Genomic DNA, 20,543 nt, shown 5'->3' with positions numbered 1-20,543 from the left:
GGCCAGGCGTTGGGCAGATAGGAGTCCTTTGCAGGCGATGAAATGAGCCTGTTTCGAGAACAGGTCTATCACAGTCCAGATGACAGTATTTCCCCTACTTTCAGGTAGGTCCACTATAAAGTCCATAGCTATTTCTTCCCAGGGTTGAGAAGGATCTGCCACGGGTTGCAGTAACCCAGGAGTTTTCCCCGGGATTCTTTTCATTGTGGCACATACAGTACAACTTTTTACATAGTTTTCCACATCCTTTTTCAGCCCCGGCCACCAGAATTGCCGGCGGGTGAGGTGTAGGGTTTTCAAATATCCAAAGTGTCCAGCCTGCTTTACATCATGGCTGTGGTTGAGAGCATTAAGACGGAGCGCTTCTGGCAAATATAACTTCCCCCCTTTGTAAGCCAAGCCATCCCTGCATGTTAGGGACGCTTGATTATCTTTGAACCATTGGTCAGTGAGGAGCTCTCATTTTATTTTCTTCACTCCAGGGTCATCCGGATTCGGGACCCTGCGAGGTGTAAGTTGAGCAACGGTTTGTGGATTGGGAATAATTGCCTCATTAACCTGCTCTCGTTCACTTTTGTACTGGGGTAACCGGGATAGCGCATCAGCTAGAAAGTTCTTTCCTCCTGGTATGTACTTTAGAGTGAAGTTGAAGCGGTTAAAGTACTGTGCCCACCGTACTTGCTTTGGTGACAATTTGCGGGGAGTTTTCAGTGCCTCTAGGTTCTTGTGATCTGTCCATACCTCAAATGGCACCTTGCTCCCTTCTAGATAGTGTCGCCAGTTCAATAGCGCCCACCTAATTGCGAAGGCCTCTTTCTCCCAGATTGCCCATCTTCGCTCGCTCTCAGTGAATTTCTTAGAGGTGTAGGCACAGGGTTGCAGGATCCCATTTTTGTTCTTTTGAAGTAACACTGCTCCAACCGCCACATCGCTGGCATCGGCTTGAATCACAAAGGGTTCCCCTGGGCAGGGGTGCTTTAGAACCGGTTCAGCGGCAAATAGTCTCTTTAAATTCTCAAAAGCTGTTTGACAGCTCATTGTCCATGCTAGTGGTTGGCCCGGTCGTGGCTTCCCTCCTCCTTTGCCTGTTTTGAGTAGTTCTGTAAGACGAAGGGCAATCTCGGCAAAAGAAGGAATGAATTGACGATAAAAGTTGGCAAAACCCAGAAAGCTCTGGAGCTGTTTGCGAGTCCTTGGGGGCTGCCATTCGATTATAGTTTTCACCTTGGCCAGATCCATTTCAATACCCTCATTGGAAATTCGGTAGCCAAGATAGTCTAATTGGGTTTGGTGAAATTCACATTTTGACAATTTGACATAAAGCTTGGCATTCAATAGTTTCTTTAACACTTCTCTCACTAGCTTTGTGTGATCAGTCATGTTTGTGCTGTATACCAGGATATCATCAAGATACACCAAAACCCCTTTGTACAAGTGATCATGTAGAACCTCATTAATCAACTGCATAAATACAGCTGGGGGCCCCTGTAGTCCAAATGGCATGACTTTGAACTGATAACTCCCCATAGGACAGTTGAAGGCAGTTTTCCACTCGTCTCCCTCTTTTATTCTCACCCGGTAGTATGCCTCTCTTAGGTCTAACTTAGTGAAGACACTCCCCTTAGCCAGGTGGGTCAATAAATCCTTTAGGAGGGGGAGGGGGTATTTATTTTCCACACTTACAGCATTGAGTCCCTTGTAGTCTACGCAGAGACGAAGAGACCCATTTTTTTTTCTCTTTGAACAACACAGGAGCTCCCACGGAAGATTTGGCCTGTTCAATAAACCCCCTCGCTAGGTTCTTGTTCACATATCACTGCATCTCCTCCATTTCGAGGGGGGACATAGCATACATCCTCAGACGTGGGAGTTTGGCTCCGGGCACCAGTTCGATGGAGCAGTCATTGGGTCTGTGAGGGGGTAGGGCATCACATTCTTTTTCACTGAACACCTCTGCCAGGTCCAAGTATTCTTTGGGGATAACTGGTTCACCTGGAGTCAGTGAGGCGGCCATGAGCGCTCGCTCATTGGGTGGCCTAAGATGCCCAGTAACATCTGTTGAATCAATGGGGGGATCAGGCCCTATAGGTAGTCTCACAATTCTCATTCCTTTCTCCCACCAGATAAACGGCTTCCATTTGTCCAACCAGGCTAGTCCTAGGATCACTGCCTCGGTCATTTTTGGAGCCACCAGGAAACGAATAAACTCCCAGTGTGCACCTATTTCTAGGCGTAAAGGCTCAGTTAATTGTATAATAAGAGTCCCTCCCATCAGGGAGCCATCGGCTTGCTCAAATCTCATCGGTTTGGAAAGCTGTTTTGCCCTTATGCCCATTTTCATGGCAAATGCCAGACTAATAATGCAGCGGGTGCATCCCGAATCAATTAGTACGTTTAAGTCTATTTGTGCCCCAGACTTAGGGATTATAAGTTTGGTGGCCAGTGAAAAAGGCAGGATTTGTCGACTCACCATTGGGTCATTTTTTCCTTCATCGTCGCTATCAAAGAAGGGAAGAGCAGGGGCAGGTCCACCTGGAGTCTAGGCATCCTCCTGTGTGTGGGGTGTAACCTGGGCAGCTGGTTCTTGCATGAGTCGATTGGATTTTTCTCTTTTTATCCGCTGAGCAGGTTTCTTTTGCATTGCCGGTCCTGGCTTGCTCTGCAGTCGAGGGTAGGGGACTGGACAGGTGGCTGCTCGGTGTCCTCCTTGTCCACACCGGAAACACTCAAAGGAAGGGCGTGCAGGTGGCCTGGGTCTCTCAGCTCTTGCAGTAGTTGAAGGCTTTCGTGGGGGTGATTGCTGTCCAGGTAGCTCTGGTTGCTGTTCGGGTTCATGTGGGGGAGGCTTTTTATAGCAAGAGAGCTTAACATCTAGCTTCACGGCTGTCTGGTACCACTCCTGCAGCCGATCAGGTATTTCTCGATAGATGCAGGCCTGAGAGAGGTGATCGTCTAATCCCTCTATGAAGAAATGGATGAGGGACTGCTCAGGCCACCCCTCTATTCGACCTGCTATCTTGCGGAATTCTTGCACGTACTCCAGGGCAGGCCTCCCAGCTTGTTTTATTTTGTGAATTTGTCCTGCTGCTTTGAGGCCAATGGATGGGTCCTCAAATCGTTCTCTCAGACTTAAAAGAAAGCGGTGGGGATCTTCCAATTCGGGGGCCTACTCGCTATATAAATGGTTCAGCCATTCAGATGCTTCTCCCTCTAGGTTGGATGCAATAACATCGACCATGGCCCCTGGTTCCGGGTACAGATAGGCCCAGTATTTCAAGTGAAAACGCACTTGGTTGAGAAAAAAAATCAGCTTCTCTGGGTCCCCATCAAAGGTTGCATTGAAGGGTGGTGCGAACACAGGCTGCTGTGACCCCCACTGGGGCTGGTTTCACGGCTGCTGGGCCCTCTGCTGCTGGCCAGCGGGATTGGATGGTACCCCCTGCTGCTGTAGGCCTCCCAATGGTGACTGCGCAAGTGGGGGTTGTAGTGGTCTTCTCTGTTGTTGGACTGCAGGGGGTGGTGATGCCCTCTGCTGCTGCTGATCATTCATCTGCTGGGGAAACCCATCTACCCATTGCTGCAGATGCCTCAGACTGGAACTCATCCTCTCTTCAGGGTTGGGATCTCTGGCCGGCAAAGGCAGGGTCTGACAGGCTTTCTGCTGGGCTCCCCACTGTCTTTGTGGCCACCCCAGTTGCTGTAGGCCCCAACCTGGCTGCAGATTTATGCCCAGGGGTTGCACGTTTGGGCGCTGTGGCCAACCTCCTTGCTGTGGCTGTTCTCCCCCCAGCTGCTGATTTCCTGGCTTCTGTACCACCCCAAGACATTGCAAGGCCTCTATTAGCTGTGGTAGGTTCAGAGGACATGGATCAGCCACTTGCTGGGAAACCCAATTTCCCCTTTGCTGCAGAGGATTCAGACTGGGATTCTCTCTCTCAGGGCTGGAGCCCATGGCAGGAACATTTGCAATAGAAGGGCTGTAGGTTTCACTTTGTAGGAACTGATTTCTGTTTTTCATTTCTAAGTTTTGAAATCTTTCCAACGACTCACCCATAACTGTGTTATCTGTCCATTCTGCTTTTGAAGTCTTCGCTCTCAGCTGGGAAATCTGCCAAATTTCTTTCTCCCCCGGCTTGCTGGCTGTCGCTTTCCCCCCCGGGAAACTGTTGCAGCCACGGGGCTGGTCTCAGGCAATCTTTCTTTCTCCATAATGAGATCTTCCCCGAAACTTTGCCAGCTCCTTTCAGGCATAGAGGCAGCTGATGGAGTTCGGTTTGAAAAGAGTGTTGGATTCTGGCATGATATCACAGGCTCCGACTAATGAAGCACTTCAAAGAACTTTCAGGCATGTTTCCTAAAGTCTTTATTACAGAGCTACAATTTTGCCGATCGCCATCATGGACATGTTGATGCCAGAATCTGACTTCCTGTCGCTGGCATCAACCTTTTCTTGCTAAACCCCTCCCTTGTCTTGCAGTCACAAGTCACATTATCCAATTAGTGTGAAGGTCAAAAGTTTACTTCCTCTTTTTTTTCCCCCGGGCTTTTTCTCTCCCCCCCCACTCTAAGCTGTGTATTAACCCAGTAATTACCAGACAGTTTTGCATATTGTCAAAGCAAGAATATACAGTATTTGCAGCATTGACAAACATTTTGTAAGTCATAGTTATTCTAGAAGATACCAAAGGAAGGCTAATATAGAAAATAATATTTCCAGAAGAGGTGCTTAGCTTCTATTTCAATTTTTTTATCCCACCATTCTTATTTTTTTTATAAATAATTCAAGGCAGGGAACATACACAATATTCCTTCCTCATCTTACTTTTCCTACAGCAGGGGTGTCAAACTGCCGGCCCACAGGCTGGATGCATCATAGCAAAACTGCACCCACCCCATTGCCGGCAATGGAAAAAAGTCACGATATGCCACGAGACATCATGTGACGCTGTGAGTTTGCCACCCATGCTCTATAACATCAAGCCTGTGAGGTTGGTTGGGCTGAGAGAAAGGGACTGGCCGAAGTTCACTCAGCTGCCTTTCATGCCTAAAGCTGGACTAGAACTCACAGTCTCCAGGTTTCGAGGCTAGCACCTTAACCACTACCCCAAACTGGCTCTTTTCATTTTCCATTATTATCTTTGTCTGCCCAGGGAAATAAAATTGTTGCTTTTCTAAACATTCTGAGAAAAGTAAAAAAAAAACAGCGCTGTTAATGAAAAGTAAATTTTAAAAAATCAAGCAGAAGAAAAAATTCTTCTCCAGTAGCATAAATAATCCATCTTGAATTTACCTATAGAAAGTTATAATTTGTAACTTAAATCATAAATGTGATCAGAAGGTATTATCAATCTTTTGTATCATAGAATGCATGATGTAAATTATATATTGTCACTTCTCATTAAACAGAATTATTTTAACCAGACATGACTAGAATTGTCCTCCAATAAAAGTTAATCATGAATTTAAGGAATGCAGATTAATCTGTTATTTTAAACAGGACAAACTTTTTAGAAAAGGACACATTAGTAAATAGGACAGCAAATACGCCAGATTAGTTTTATTCATCCTAATGAGCAAGATTATATAGTGGTTGCAGGATTAGACTAGGACGGAGAAAATCCATGTTCAAGTCCACCCTCACCATTAAAACTTCAGTGGGTAATTTTAAGCCAGTAATTATCTCCTAGACAATCTCACAGGGTTGTTAGGAGGGGAGAATAGAGGAAGCATTACTTCCTATACGTTCAGAGAGGAAATGTAAGCTATACCTCTAATAAATAAATAGATACATTGGCACCTTCTTAGGAAGAAAGCTTATTTCTATTGCAACATCTCAATTTAAATGTTTCTGTCCGTCTTTGTTTTGCTATGTTGTTTTGCTAGTAAATGAATACACGAAAACCTATTTAACTGATTAGCAAAACTTCACAAAATAAACACGGATATCTTTAGAGGCAAGAAAATCAAATAACTAATAGGGTGGAGCTTTATTTTATATTTTACATTTACATTTTATTTACATTTAGGCAAGAAAAATCAAATGCACAGGTATAGTATAGATCAGGGGTCCCCAACACCCAGTCTGTGGACCAGTACTGGTCCGCAGCATGCTAGCAACCGGTCCACACAAACAAGCAAAGCCCCATCCGCAAGATGCAGGCAGCACACAAAACCATGCACCTCTGGTCCATGGAAAAACCTCTTAACACGGAACCGGTCCCTGGTGTCCAAAAGGTTGGGGACCTCTGGTATAGGTGGTACCTTGCTCAGTAGTAGTAATTGTCCTAGTGGACAATCACCTAAATATGAGCCAGCAGTGTGCTGCAGCTGCCAAAAAAAGCCAACACAGTTCTAGGCTGCATTAACAGAGGGATAGAATCAAGATCATGTGAAGTGTTAATACCACTTTACAATGCCTTGGTAAGGCCACACTTGGAATACTGCATCCAGTTTTGGTCACCACGATGTAAAAAAGATGTTGAGACTCTAGAAAGAGTACAGAGAAGAGCAACAAAGATGATTAGGGGACTGGAGGCTAAAACATATAAGGAACAGTTGCTGTAATTGGGTATGTCTAGTTTAATGAAAATAAGGACTAGGGGTGACATGATAGCAGTGTTCCAATCTCTCAGGGCCTGCCACAAAGAAGAGGGAGTCAAGCTCTTCTCCAAAGCTCCTGAAAACAGGACAAGAAGCAATGGATGGAAACTAATCAAAGAGAGAAGCAACATATAACTAAGGAGAAATTTCCTGACAGTCAGAACTATTAATCAGTGGAACAACCTGCCTCCAGAAATTGTGAATGCTCCAATACTGGAAGTTTTCAAGAAGAGACTGGACAACCATTTGTCTGAAATGGTATAGGGTTTGCTGCCTGAGCAGGGGGTTAGACTAGATGACCTCCAAGGTCCCTTCCAACTTTATTATTATTTATTTCACATGAGAGAAGTTATACACTTCAGTGACAAGAAAAGCTGCTTTGCTGCTTCAAAGTATTTTCATTGCCTTACAAATGTGGCTTTCCTAGGATGGGAAAGGAGAGGTTTTAGTGGGAATTTGATGGCCCTGATGTCTCTATTTAAAAGGCGTGAATGGCAAAGTCTCAGTTTTATAAGGCTTCTATGACCTTAGTATTTTCAAGCTCAGAAGTATTCTTAAGTAAATTCCTTTTGAAATACAAACTGTTTTCCTGTATTCTCTCCATATTGTCTCAATCTCTAGAGATGTCTTCTCTTGTTTTGTTTTTGTGATGTCTCAAGATGAGATCCATGTTTTGAAGTGCATTGTTAATGTGAATTAGTAAGGGCAAAATCCCATTGCTTTTTCCTGACTGACTGAAGTGTATTGGTGGGGTATTTTTAAGCAATGTGTAAAAGTTGTCTTTGGAGGAAATGGTTTTCAAATGGAATTGTGAATATATGGAATTTCAAAGAAAAGCAAAACATAATTCTAATAGTCTGGAGAAGCAGATCAACACTGGCATCAAGGAAAAGGCTTCTGTCATGTTTAGCCTGCAAAACTGGGATAAAGGAGTTGATCATTTAAAAAGCCCCTGCTCCCTAAAAAACCAACTGAATGCCAAGTGCTAACTTGTAAAATGCTGCTCTTTTATGGGGCTTTGTTTTCAAGTCAAAGCTGGCAGTTTGCATTCTTGTTGGGACTGCTGCAAATCCCTAGCTGTCAAAGGGTGTCAGGGAAAGAAAATACAATTTACAGTCACATTAAGTAATGTCCACTTTTAGGGTGTGGTCAAATACTAGCCTAGTTGTTTTAACTGATGCCGAGTGCAGCTATTAAGGAGTGCCCCTTTATGTCCTTCATTCATTTCCAATAAGCTACATACGCTTCCCCTCCTTATGTACTCAAGAATGCGTAAGAGGCTTGTTCTGTGTGCTCCTAAATGCAAATAAGGAAAATGGTTATATTAAAATATTTCAAATGTCTTGGTTGAATTGGATTTTAATTATTTTGATCAGTAGCTTTACATTGTTAAGGAATCATATAGTCATGTGACAAAAGGATCTAACCTAGAACTACTACTTGGATTGAAAAAAAATCTCAGTTATATAAGTTTCATTGATTAAAATATTGATCTATTTTTCTACACCTGCATAGGAATAAAAATAATATTTGGGGTGTTTTTGTGAATATAAGCATCCTTATCTGTGTTATTCCATCTTCAAAGAAGCATGCAATTTCTTTGGTTACATACATGACTATTATATGCTTCTGCTACATTTGTATTTCTATTAAATAATAATCTCAAATTTTAGAAATTATTATTCTTGATAAATTAGCTCTCTAAAAAAATTTTTTTACTCCAGAAATTAAACAGTGAGGCATATGATAAGTGGTAAGAACAAAAGTCCAGAGTGATAGTTGTAGAAATGGCTGGATCATCTGATCAATAGTTTTCCCACAACATATTTAAAGACTACGAGTTTATGTAGCTTTGTGCAGTTTAAATATTTGTGTAGGGAGCCTACCCACAAAGAACATTATTGACAACCACAGATCAATGCCAATTTTTGATACATTCCCACCTACATAAATTTTTTGACCCACTTTCCACCTTTGGGGAATTTCAAGCAGTCAAAGTAATCATAGATGGAAATACAAACTTGTCAATATTTTTAATGAGTAGTTTTGAAAATGATCCTCTTACATTTGGGGTGTTCTTGGCTTCTGTTTTTATGAAAAGAAAATAAATTTGTATTTTAAGATTAAACCATTCCTAAATTACATCCATTTATCTTGCCTTTACTGTTTTAAGTTTTTGTTTTACATCCAATCATTACTGTACTGCTAGACATATTTCTGCAGTTTCTCATTCCTTTTTAGAAATATAAACAGGTAATTTAATTAGTGAATTAATTAAATGTTACAGGGTTGTTGTTTTTTGTTATAAAAGCAAGTCACAGAAAAAATTATGTTTGATAATCTTTCTAACTCAGCTCTAGGAACAAGGCAGTGGCAAACCACTTCCAAAACTCTTGCCAAAAAAACAGCAGGGACTCATCCAGGCAGTCAAGTTTGTCTCAAATGAATTAAAAATAAGGCTGGGCATATTTCCCATATTGCTTAGAAAAACTGCTTCAGAACCTATGCAAACATAGGTCCTTTCTGTTACTCTTTAAAGCAGTCCAATGTAGGAGGCGACCAGAGTGCTGATACTTTAATTCTCATGAGTTATCACACATTTACTGAAGCCACCTTATTTTTCAAAGTGCAGGCCTATAGCAACCCTCTATCCCCACAAAGTCTTGTGCTCCAAATAGCTGAAATCAATGAACTGATTTTGAACAGCTTCATGCAGATTCCAATTACCTCTCCATGCCTGGCTTTCTGGAGATGCTGATTTGATGCCTATTCCAGTGATGGCAAACATTTTAGAGACTGAGTGCCCAAACTGCAACCCAAAACCCACTTATTTATGGCTGGGTGCCAGGTGGGCATGGCCCACTGGGTGGATGTGGATGTGGTGGTCATGGCAGACTGGGTGGGTGTGGCCAAGATGGCTGTGGTCACCTCAATGTTGCTCATGGGGAGGGATGCCTGTGGGGAGCGGGCAGGACTGGGGGAGATCCAGGGGGTCTCTGGTAGGTGGGGTGGTGGGCAGGAGGCTCGTCCTGCAGGGTGAGGCAAGGCAAGGCGAGGCAGAGTGGGGGTACCATTGCCACGGGACAAGGCGAGGCAGGGGCCGGAGCAGCTGCTGCCTGACACCATCGGCCCCCGCACACACAGGCCAGCAAGCGCATGGGGGCCAATGGTGTCCAGCAGCCACAGCCTGCTGGCTCCTCGACCAGCACACTCTGGGGCTCCGCAGCCCGCCACCAGCAGTACAGAGGGTCGTGGGTCGTGCCCGGAAAAAGGAGAGCATGCGAGACCAGGAGGGATGGGACAGGAGGAGGGAAACCAACCATGCTGGGATGCATCCGGCCATGTGGGACCTCAGCAAGTTAGCAGGCAGCTGATTGAAGAGGGATGATTGCCATCTCAGGGCATGGTGCACGTGCCCACAGAAAGGGCTCTGAGTGCCACCTCTGGCATGCGTGCCATAGGTTCGCCACCACTGGCCTATTCTATCAACAGAGAATTTATCTTCTTTCCATTAGAGGAAGTGTGATCTTTTTGCAGTTGATTAAGACCAAGGACACGGTGACAACAGTAAAAGTGGCAAATTAACCCTTAAGCCAAATGCTTCCCATCTTGAGTTTAGAGCAAAGTATTCTATTTGTATATGAATCCTAGGGAATTTATTATTTGTTTGAGTGATGGTTAGGAGCAAGCAGAGAGATTTGTTAGTGAAGCTATCTATCTTTGGTAAAAGTTTAAATGTATGCAACATGAAATGTGAAATTTAAGATTTTTTTCCCTCTGATGATAGGGCACAAAGAAAATATATCTGCTGTGAACTCTACATGGTGTCAGGAAGGGCATCCAGCCAGTAAACGCTAGCTCCATCCATTCACCCCGACTATACCCTGAATTAAGGGATTAGAGGGTCCTAACAACTGAGTTTTTTAATATGATATAGAACAGTATTTCTCAATCTTAGCAACTTTAGGTTGTGTGGACTTCAACTTCCAAAATTCCTCAGCCAGCATTTACAGAGTGGTAAAGGTACTAGACCATTAGCAGGGAGATTCAAGATGTGATCTTCCCATAGATGTAGTAGGCAACTCAGTGACTCTGAGCCAATCAGTCCAGCCCTAATCAATGTCAGGTTCTGCAACAGCAATAAACAAAACGGCTTATTGCATCACACATTTTTACCTTCAACATAAGAATAATGAGTGGTGTTTAAAAAGGAGCAGAGAGGAACAGTCTCTAAGAAACCCAAATCTTTTCATTTATATATACGCCAATGTAAAAAAGGAGACAGGAGTTGAAAGTGTATGGGTTTTTTGCTTTTTTCAAAGTTCTTGCATGTGCCATCCAGAGTTGTTGGAATTGGGCAGCATATAGATTTAATAAAATAATAATGATACAGTCAATAGTGCCTGGTTCTGTTTACATCAAGGAAGACTGCATTCTCACTGTCTTATTAGGCATAAGCTTTTATTGCCCACAGCTGGATTCAAATTTAACTAGGCATATCTAGGTTTCTATTGTGCAAATAGCAATTTATCTGAACATCGTAATAGAGGGGAAATAATGTCTCCATAGATAATTTTGAATTGGCTTATGAGAAAAGGAAGAGAGCTAAAAGTGTTTAATTCTCTGTAGGATAGCTACAGATTTATACATCAAATTGGAAAAAAACTGATCTAGTGAAAAAGATGTGACTGAATCCATCCTTATTTAGGAAATGCTATTTATGGAGTGACTCTATCTAAGGTGGAATGTGACTGTAGAAGCTTTTCTCAGAATCAGGATATAAAAGATTTATTCACAAAGTAAGCATAATGGCTTAAAGACAAAGGATTCATTTTTGGCTGTCTTGTTTGGTTTTTCCTATACAAAGATTGTCCCTTTGGAGCTTATAAGATAAGAAACATAACTGATGCACAAAGGTGATAGCAAAAAACAGCCAATAGAAATAAAATATAAATAAAATTCCTCCTTGTGTTCAGCTGACTCCTGGTGGCATCATACTATGTGTGTGAGTGTATGTGAGTGTGTGTGTGGTTTCTTTCCAGAAGTAATTTGTCACTGTCTGCTTTCTGGAACTGAAAGACAGTGACCAGCCCAAGGCTGCCCAGCTGGTTTTGTCTTTAAGGCAGGACTAGAAATCATGCTCTTCTAGTTTCTAGCCCAATGCCTTAACTACTACACCAAACTGGCTTTCCTTTCTGACTTAATATAGCCATACATGTGATTACTGTCCCTGAAATGTTGGGAGACCTCATAGGTACTAGAGCAGAGGTCCTCAACCTTGGCAACTTTAAGACTTGTGGACTTCAACTCCCAGAATTCCTCAGCCAGCAAAACTGGCTGAGGAATTCTGGGAGTTGAAGTCCACAAGTCTTAAAGTTGCCAAGGTTGAAGACCCCTGTACTAGAGTATCCTGAAGGGCTTCATTCTTGAAAGGCCAATTACCATAGAATTAATTCAGTGTAGGAGCCCCATACCTTAAAGGCCTTTCAAGTAAAGAACTCTTTCAATAGCCAAGCCAGGAGGGGCTGATAGATGGTAATACTTACTGTAGATGGGCAACTTAATGGGGACATGAAAGGAGTCTCCAACTGGGTGATCTCTGGGCAACAGTGATGTCACTGCTTCTAACTCAGAAGCGCTTCGGTGCTCCTGATACAAACAACAGCAACCAAAGCTCTAGAGGGCTGTTTACGATCCAGAACTCAATGAGAATTTGGAAGATGCCTATTCCTACCAGGAACTGTAAATCCATATGGTGTAGATAGACAGGAAGTAATAAACTATGCCCAGCACAACTGAACATAATAAAGAATGCTATCTGCAAACTCTAATTATGGTTATTGGAAATAAAAAAATAGGAGTCCAAAGATATGCTGTGTGACAAGCCAGTGAGATACATTTTGCAAAGAGAACAAAAACATCATGCAGCTGACTAGAATGAGAAATCAGGAAAAAATGCAGTCCAGCTGGTGGTAGGTCAGGATTAAATGTAAAACAATAGCAGCAACAAACTGAAGAAAGTGTATAACAATATTCAGTCTGAGCTAAATAAATAATTGTTCTTAATGTGCATGTTTTCAAAACAGCACCAAGAACTGAGAGATTCATGTAATATGGTACACAGAGCTGCTGTTTGTAGATAACACAGATCAAGTCCATATGGGATTTGAGCTAGAATGTCCTCAGAGTGCTTTCATATCACAACTCTCTGCTTTGATCAGGAACTATGAGAAGTGGCTCTCTTCATAGACAACTTTATTGAAGACAATCTCAGATCTTTCAGATGGCAGCCTTCTTTTGCTTTGGTCACCCTCGTCTTTTTCAGTTCACTGACAGGGAGTTTCTACCTGTTTCTTTGTTTTCCCAATTCAGTAATTCAAAGGATGGCTAAAGACAACTTAGATTCAAGTTGCTTCTCAGAAGAGTTCAATTCTTTTTCTCTGTGCTTTTCCTCACAGATGCTATTGGCAATTCTGTCATGAGAAATTGCAGTTTCAAGGGAGCAGTTCTCACCATTACTTTGAAATGAGGGCTAAAAGATCTCTGTGTACTGTGGTCTTTTTTCTAATTTGCTCCCCACTCCATCCTGCAACCTGTATTCTTTAAATAAATATAATGAAGTACTAATTGTGGTCATAAATTTATTATGCAATTTAATTATTTACTGAATTTACTGTATACCCAAAGTTGTGTCACAAATTATGCTCAGCATCTTATAGAAATGTGATGAAGCATAATTAACTGATTCATGGCAACCTGCATTCTGTTTAAGCTAATCCTAAGTCTTTTGAAACTTTTTTTACCTCTCCAGTAGAGTCAACAAAGTTTTTCTAGGCTATCTTGAATTTATGTAGATATTCTTTAGATTATTATAGCAAGAATGGCAATTGTTCATTCTCTAAAATTAATCTCTTTATATTACATGTTTATTTCATAAGCATATATTCATATGCATAAATATATACAATGAACCATGAGCTTTACTGTATATAGTATACTTTTCTGTTGTTCTGTAACTAAAGCACTTAATATTTGATCAGAAGCATTTTACTTCATGTGCTCGCTCCATTTCCCCCACTAAATCTTAAGATGCAAATTGTAGATTGTAGGCTTTTAAAAGTTCAGTTGCTAAAACCTAATAGATAGCTCTTTTCATAAAACACTGTTAATATAGTCTGCATCCGATTATAAAGCTAATTTTAATAGTGTTTCGTACCAGCATAATTTCTGATGCCAGATTGTTATGCCAAGCATGAACTTCAATTTGAACTCTGTATTTTAACCCACAGTCCATAATTTTGCATTGGGTCCTATAAGTTCCCTTTGGCTATGGCAGTTCGAATGCTTCCACTTTCAAGGATCTAAGCCATAAATGTTTATTAAAAGAATCTATAATGAAATCATTTTGTTATTTTTTTAATGGCTGCCTTGAGTATGTTGGATGACTGAATGCTGGTTGTTAATCATTAAGTACTCATGGTATAAAAACTGTTTGATAGTATTGCCATCTAGGGGGCTGAACTGGATTCTCCATACTGAAATAAACTGTAATTGAACAGGTGCTACTATTGACAATATGCATATGTTTTTCTTTAAAGCACACATACTTCCCAGGCTTTTTAGGAGAAAAAATATAGCTAAATATCCCCAAGTATTTGTGTGTGTGTGTGTGTGTGTGTGTGTGTGTGTGTGTGCATGTGTGTGTGTGTTTTTGTGTGTGTGAAAGAGAGAGCTTGAGGTAATTCCTTTATTCTCTTAATCTGTTCAGATCTTGAGTTTTTAACTGATCATAAAGGGCTTTTTAAAACTTTGTCCCCTAGCAGAAGGAAAATGTAATAACCTATAGTATTTTAGCACTTTGTTTTAAATGTGTATTAGTTATTAGTAATCTCCATTACTGAGAACTATGCTGTGACTGCCACTCAGCCCATGCAAATCACCTCTAATATGAATCATCTTCAAGATTTGAAGAAAGTATTATTCTATTTGAGTTTGCAATTCAGGGGCCCAACAGTTTGATCCAAGCTAAAACTAACATTATATATATGTGTGTGTATGTGTGTGTGTGTGTGTTTTCTGAGGTTTTCGTGGGTGTTTGTATGTAGGTCTTTGGTTGTTCGGGTTTTCTCCCACATAAAATTGGAAGTGCCTTGGCGACGTTTCGACAAAGTCCCATTCGTTATCTTTAGGCTGGTGTTTTCAGCTTTGTGCTCCTCGAAGCACAAAGCTGAAAACACCAGCCTGAAGATGACGAATGGGACTTCGTCGAAACGTCGCCAAGACACTTCCAATTTTACGCGGGAGAAAACCTGAACAACCAAAGATAGATAGATAGATAGATAGATAGATAGATAGATAGATAGATAGATGCAGGAAGTTTTTCAGACAGATGTCTAATTGATTACACCTTGACATTTTTTTTAACTGCTATACTACAGTTTTACTTTTTACAATCTCTTTTGCCTTGCAGCCCCCAACTAGGGGCGTTAAGCAGGCTCAAGTCGCAACTGCGAAACATTACAAATCCAAATTTCTTTTTCTGACAAAGAATTAAAGAATTAAAATGGGAGACTAAGATGACCATTTCGAGCTCATTCTGCTCTCTTCAGTTAGGGTGTGGCTAATTGAAGAGAGCAGAATGAGCTCGAAATGGCCATCTTAGTCTCCCAATTTAATTCTTTAATTCTTTGTCAGAAAAAGAAATTTGGATATATATATCACCAGGAGATAAAAACAATACAGTTTTAATAGATAAAACCAAGCTTTCGATGGCTAGGAATCTGCCATCATCATCAGGGTACAAACCAACCGGTAAGGAAACTTGCTTATGAGTACAGCCGCCCCCGCATTCTGCGCATGGACCTCGTGATGGGTCCCAGCTGATTGGTTCTAACTTCACTTTCAGTATTAGATGACTCTTTCTTACGATCCCTATTTACATCTGCATGATCGCCCCTCTCCCCACCCCTTTTAGTTCTTGAGCCGGGAAGGCAGCGTGAATTTCCCAGACTTAAAGTGTTCTCGTTATCGAGCTGGCCCCTCCTCCTGTGTTTTCTGGGGCATTTATCTCTTCCACTCTTCCGGCACACATCACACTTATTTGTGCATTTATCACCATTCTTCATACCAAGGGTTTCACTGTGGTCCTTGTTTTTCAGTGCATCTACTCTTATCGTCCCTCCAGCACCCTCACAGTCCTCATGATTAACCCCTTCCATGCTTTTATTTCCCCCCATTGCTCCCAGCATGTCATCTAATTGAATCCAAGGTCCACCTTGTTTCATTATTGTAAGCGCTCTCCGGGATGTTTGAGTTAATTTAGTATGTGCTTGATATCCTCCGTACTCCTCCTTCATGTGGTCCGGTGCAATTCCCAATCCAGGGCGATCACTATGTCACTATACCACTATGTATATACCCAGGAATTGTTATTCTTCAATTTTTAACGTTATTTTTAATATATATATATAATAGATCCTTTGGAAGCTATTGATCCTGCCAAGTACTATTTGGATTTCACTGCAATACATTTTTGATGCAAAGATAGAAAAGGAGAGCACTGGCTTTGGGATTTCAGAAGTGATGGATTAGCTGTTAGCATGTTTGGTTTCTATGAAGGACCCTGTCATCACTGACAGAGTACAGAACTGTGCCTTAGGTATACAGGTCCTCACTTAACAACCACTTGATCTATGGCTGTTAAACCTTACAACGGGTCTGTGTGAGTAGTAGTTATAACTGGTCCTTGCACTTTTATTGGTTGCAGCATCCATGCAGTCACATGATTGTGATCTAGGAACTTGGTGCCTAGCTTGCCATTATGATGTCACAGCATCCCACAGTCCAGGGAGGTCAACCTGCATTAGCAGAAACAGCATACACAGGCTGGCATAGTAAGATACAATGGACAGGGAGAGGCCAGCTACAGAAAACAAGAGGCGTTTTAGTTTTGCCAGACCCATTTTCAACAAGTAGTAAATGTTTAGGCCAGCACCTCTAAGCATTACCTTGGAATCCACTTGGTCATCCTCAGTCCCAGTCACAGAACATCAAAGTAAAGTGTGAAGCAAAGAGTGAATGGTCTCGAGCCCTTAAATTGAGAGCTGAGCTGTGCGTCCTAATTTCAATGTGTTTGCAAGACCAACACGGAAGTTATTCCATGTGTATGGCTACAATAAAGAAGCTGAGAGTGGAGAAAATGAATGAAACCCAAGTGCTAGCTTTGCCATTTTGGAGAGATACTGCTGAGCAGAGATCTTAATGAGATAAATAGATAATAAATCTCATTAGCCAGATGTTCCTGCCAGTACCAGGGAACCTGCAAATGTCACACCATTCAACTTACTCTGCTTCCCCACACCAGAGATCTCCATATTTTCTATTCACTGTCCTGCTTCAGGGACCAAATGAATTCTGTGGACAGAACGTAATAGACTGCATACAGTTTTGAGATGCAAATATTTCCCTTGCAACTCACAGTGTAAAGGTTTTGGGAAAGTGTAGTCAAAAGACACAATGGTGCTGAAGCAACCACAATTTCCCCAAATTTCATTCTCACCAGAATCATGGATCTGGTATTCTATAAGTTAACCCATTTGAATTTCCCTGATTCAATCATTGTTCTCTATACTTACCTAATACTAAGGAGAAATTCCCTGACAGTTAGAACAGTTAATCAGTGGAACAACCTGCCTCCAGAAATTGTGACTGCTCCAACACTGGAAGTTTTTAAGAAGAGACAGGACATCCATTTGTCTGAAATGGTATAGGATTTCCTGACTGAGCAGCGGGTTGGACTAGAAGACCTCCAAGGTACCTTCCAACTCTATTATTGTTATTGTTATCCAGTTTTGTCCAATTGAAGATTAGAAACAAATAGATACAAGAGTTTTCTATTCACTGTTTTTAGACTGCAGGCTTGGGACCTGCGGAACTTCCATTTTTTTCCCTTCATTAGAAATCAGAAGTGGTTTCAGCATTGCTTTTCCAAAGGGACAAGGAAAGGCAAGGAAAGACTTGGGGGGAAAAATTGTTTTAGGTTTTAATTTCAATTTCTTGGTTTATAATAACAACACTTCCACAATTCTCAGTACAGTCAATTTTGAAGAAAATAAAAATAAATTGAGCAGTAATAAAAGAATTGCAGCCTTGTCCCTAGATCTTAGACTGAGTAATTTTGGGAACCTCTCCCTAAATAATAGAAATCAAATCTGTAAATGTCACTAGAAAAGTCTTCCCTGGAAGCATTCTAGTATTGTAGTAAAGGAGGACTGCACAGTTCTGCCTAACCTTTACTGAACTTAGTAGGTCTTTTGAATAAATGTATATGGGATGAATTTAAACAAAAGTACATTGACATCTGCATTTGATTGATAGAGTGCTTTTTGCAAATTTAGATCTTATAGCTTAGGAATTTTTACTCATCTTTGCAATGAATGAAAAGCAAAAATTCCTATTTAGCCACTGCACCCCCTTGCATTCATCATTATTATTCGCAAGGCACTTGCCTTCTTCAACATGGAAGGAGTAAGGAATAATTGTCATTGAAAAGTATATTTATAATCAGTCATGGTGGGTTTTGAGCTTTAATATTCAAAATGGACATTCAAATGCTGTGCTATATTTATCTAAAAGGAAAGCTCATTGTTGTGGGAAAATAACTATTAAATATTTATTATCTAACTTTTAATATTTAAAAAAAGATTATTTTTCTGCAAAAAAGAGATTATTTTTTCATCTTGCCGCTTACCAGATATTTAAATATTTAGAAGCTTGGAAGTGTGGCTTTTAGCTACTTAACTAAAACCAAGCAATTGAGTCTTTTTTTTTTTTATGAACTAATCATAAGGGGATGTATCTAATCACCATCCAAGTGAAAAGTGTGTAAAGAATTCTAAGTGCAAATATCATGAAAGAGCTGTTTTCTTGCAGTAGAAATATGCCAGAATCAGTTTTGAATGGGCATTAAAAATATCGGCAGACTCTTTCCTAAATGTGCCCAAGTAGTAAATCAAACATATATTTCCATGAGCCTACACAGTTGTCAATGCACCCTACAAAAGACACTCTTCCTTTAAGGAACTGCAAAGAGGTATAGTGAGGCTGCCCATACAAGATCCAAAGCATCCTTACTCACTTTGGTTTCAAATAGTGCACACTTTTGGCTTGGACTTTCAGAGGCCCATCTCTTAGGTATGCAAGAAAGAGCCTTCTCTCGCTTCCTTGGGAACTGTATCATATTGTCTACCATCTGAAAAGGAAGTGAGCCCATCTTCTTCAGCCAAGTCATTTAAGTGGGTCTAATAACTGATTGACTGATAATGTGTCATCAACTTGGTGTTAACTCTTAGCAACCACAAAGATCGATTTCATTTGTCAATAATCAATGATCTGTCCCTAACCTGATTCTTTAGGTCTCCCAGTGTTGTTTAATAGTATTTTAACCATTTTTATTCAGCTTTTAGATTGTTACATTTTAATTTAGGGTGTTACTGATGATAAAGACACACTGCTTCATATAAAAAACAAAACAGGAAGCATAGCTTGGTAATGGGAGAAGAGCAAACATGTGTGGCATGGATGGTGGGATAGAATAGTGCTGAAGTAGAATAGAAGTTTTTCTTTCTGTTATGACAAAAAGTATGTATTTGACCCAAGACCAACAGACATTAGTGGAGTCCATTCAATACTACTGTACGTGTTTATGAGAGTACATTGTAATCAATCTTGTGAAAATTGCTTCCACAAAAACTCTTTTACCTATCTAGTTGATAGTGTAAGATATTTTATGTAAATGCTCAATCTTCAGGCAAATCACATACAAAAACCACAAATTTGTCTCTTTCACCTATAGGGAGAGATGTATCAAACTTACTTGTTTGGTTTGAAGCCATATACAATCTACGACATTCATATTGTTGCTGTCAATAATGCTGGGCAAGTTGCTAGTCCATGGACTTCAGTGCGCACCCTGGAAGCTTCCCCAAGTGGCCTAAGCAACTTTACAATGGACAAGAAAGAGAATGGCAGGGCATTATTACTCAGATGGGCAGAGCCTTCCAAGCCCAATGGTAACATTAAGGTAATTGAATCTTAGTTCATCAAGGTGGAACAGAAACATTGTGGAGAAAGTCATGTTATAAAACTCATTAATGCTCTAGTATATTACGAATGTTTTAATTTGCAATACTGCAAACCTTTAATATAGAACTTCATGACTACTCACAATTGTAGTTCATGTATAATATAGTTGTATGCTATACAATGGCACCTTAGTACTCTTCATTATTTGGTTCCAAGAGATGCAATGAGTACCAAAAATGATGAGAACCAAACAATTTTTTTCTATAAGAAATAATAGTGAGTCACAAGTCAGCCAACACCGACAAGTTCTAGCTTGTGCTTTGAGTACCAAACAAATTATAAGTACCGGGAAAAAGTGTTAATGTCAAAATGCATTAAGTACCAAATTCAATGAGTTTGAAAGCAGTTGAGTACCAAGGAGCCACTGTAATTTATTCTAAATGAGACTATCCTTGAAGACCACCCAGAAATTTCAGTTGAACTAAACAAAATGCAGCTGGTCAATTGTGGTACTGCCATATCACACTGTTGCTGCAGGAGCTACTGGTTGCAGGTGAATTCAAGAGTTATTCAAGGTGCCAGTCATTACTTTTAAAGTTTTATATTTCTTTGCCCATTGGTATTTAAGAGGCTGCCTTTCCCAAATCAATTCTGCTTCCTTATCTAGATGATCCAGATTCTTCACCTTCTTAGAAGTACTGTAGAAGGAAGCCTGGGAATTCTTTGTGGGAATTTCTTGCCTATTGAATAACTTGCTACAAAAAGCAGGGGTGACTCTCATGGACTTCTGAAGACTCATGAAAACATGGCTTTTCTGGGATGCTTTGGAGATTGACTTGAGTCATCAACACTGAGATTAG

General features: G+C 40.8%; 1 protein-coding gene across 19 annotated transcripts in view; it reads left to right on the top strand.

Annotated features, from left to right (window-relative positions):
- The window catches only part of USH2A (usherin), a 466,524-nt gene that overhangs the window by 415,479 nt on the left and 30,502 nt on the right, over positions 1-20,543 (top strand). For all 19 annotated transcript variants that reach the window (XM_039336192.1, XM_039336254.1, XM_039336301.1 and 16 more), the window contains one exon: positions 19,454-19,681. In XM_039336192.1, coding sequence (XP_039192126.1) covers positions 19,454-19,681 — 228 coding nt within the window. The remainder of the gene's footprint in view (positions 1-19,453; positions 19,682-20,543) is intronic.

This window comes from Crotalus tigris, unplaced genomic scaffold (genome assembly GCF_016545835.1).
Source record: "Crotalus tigris isolate CLP2741 ecotype Arizona unplaced genomic scaffold, ASM1654583v1 scf7180000017546.9332058, whole genome shotgun sequence".
Lineage (NCBI taxonomy): Eukaryota > Metazoa > Chordata > Lepidosauria > Squamata > Viperidae > Crotalus > Crotalus tigris.
Note: the sequence above shows the minus strand (reverse complement) of the source record. Positions and strands in the feature narration are given on the sequence as shown.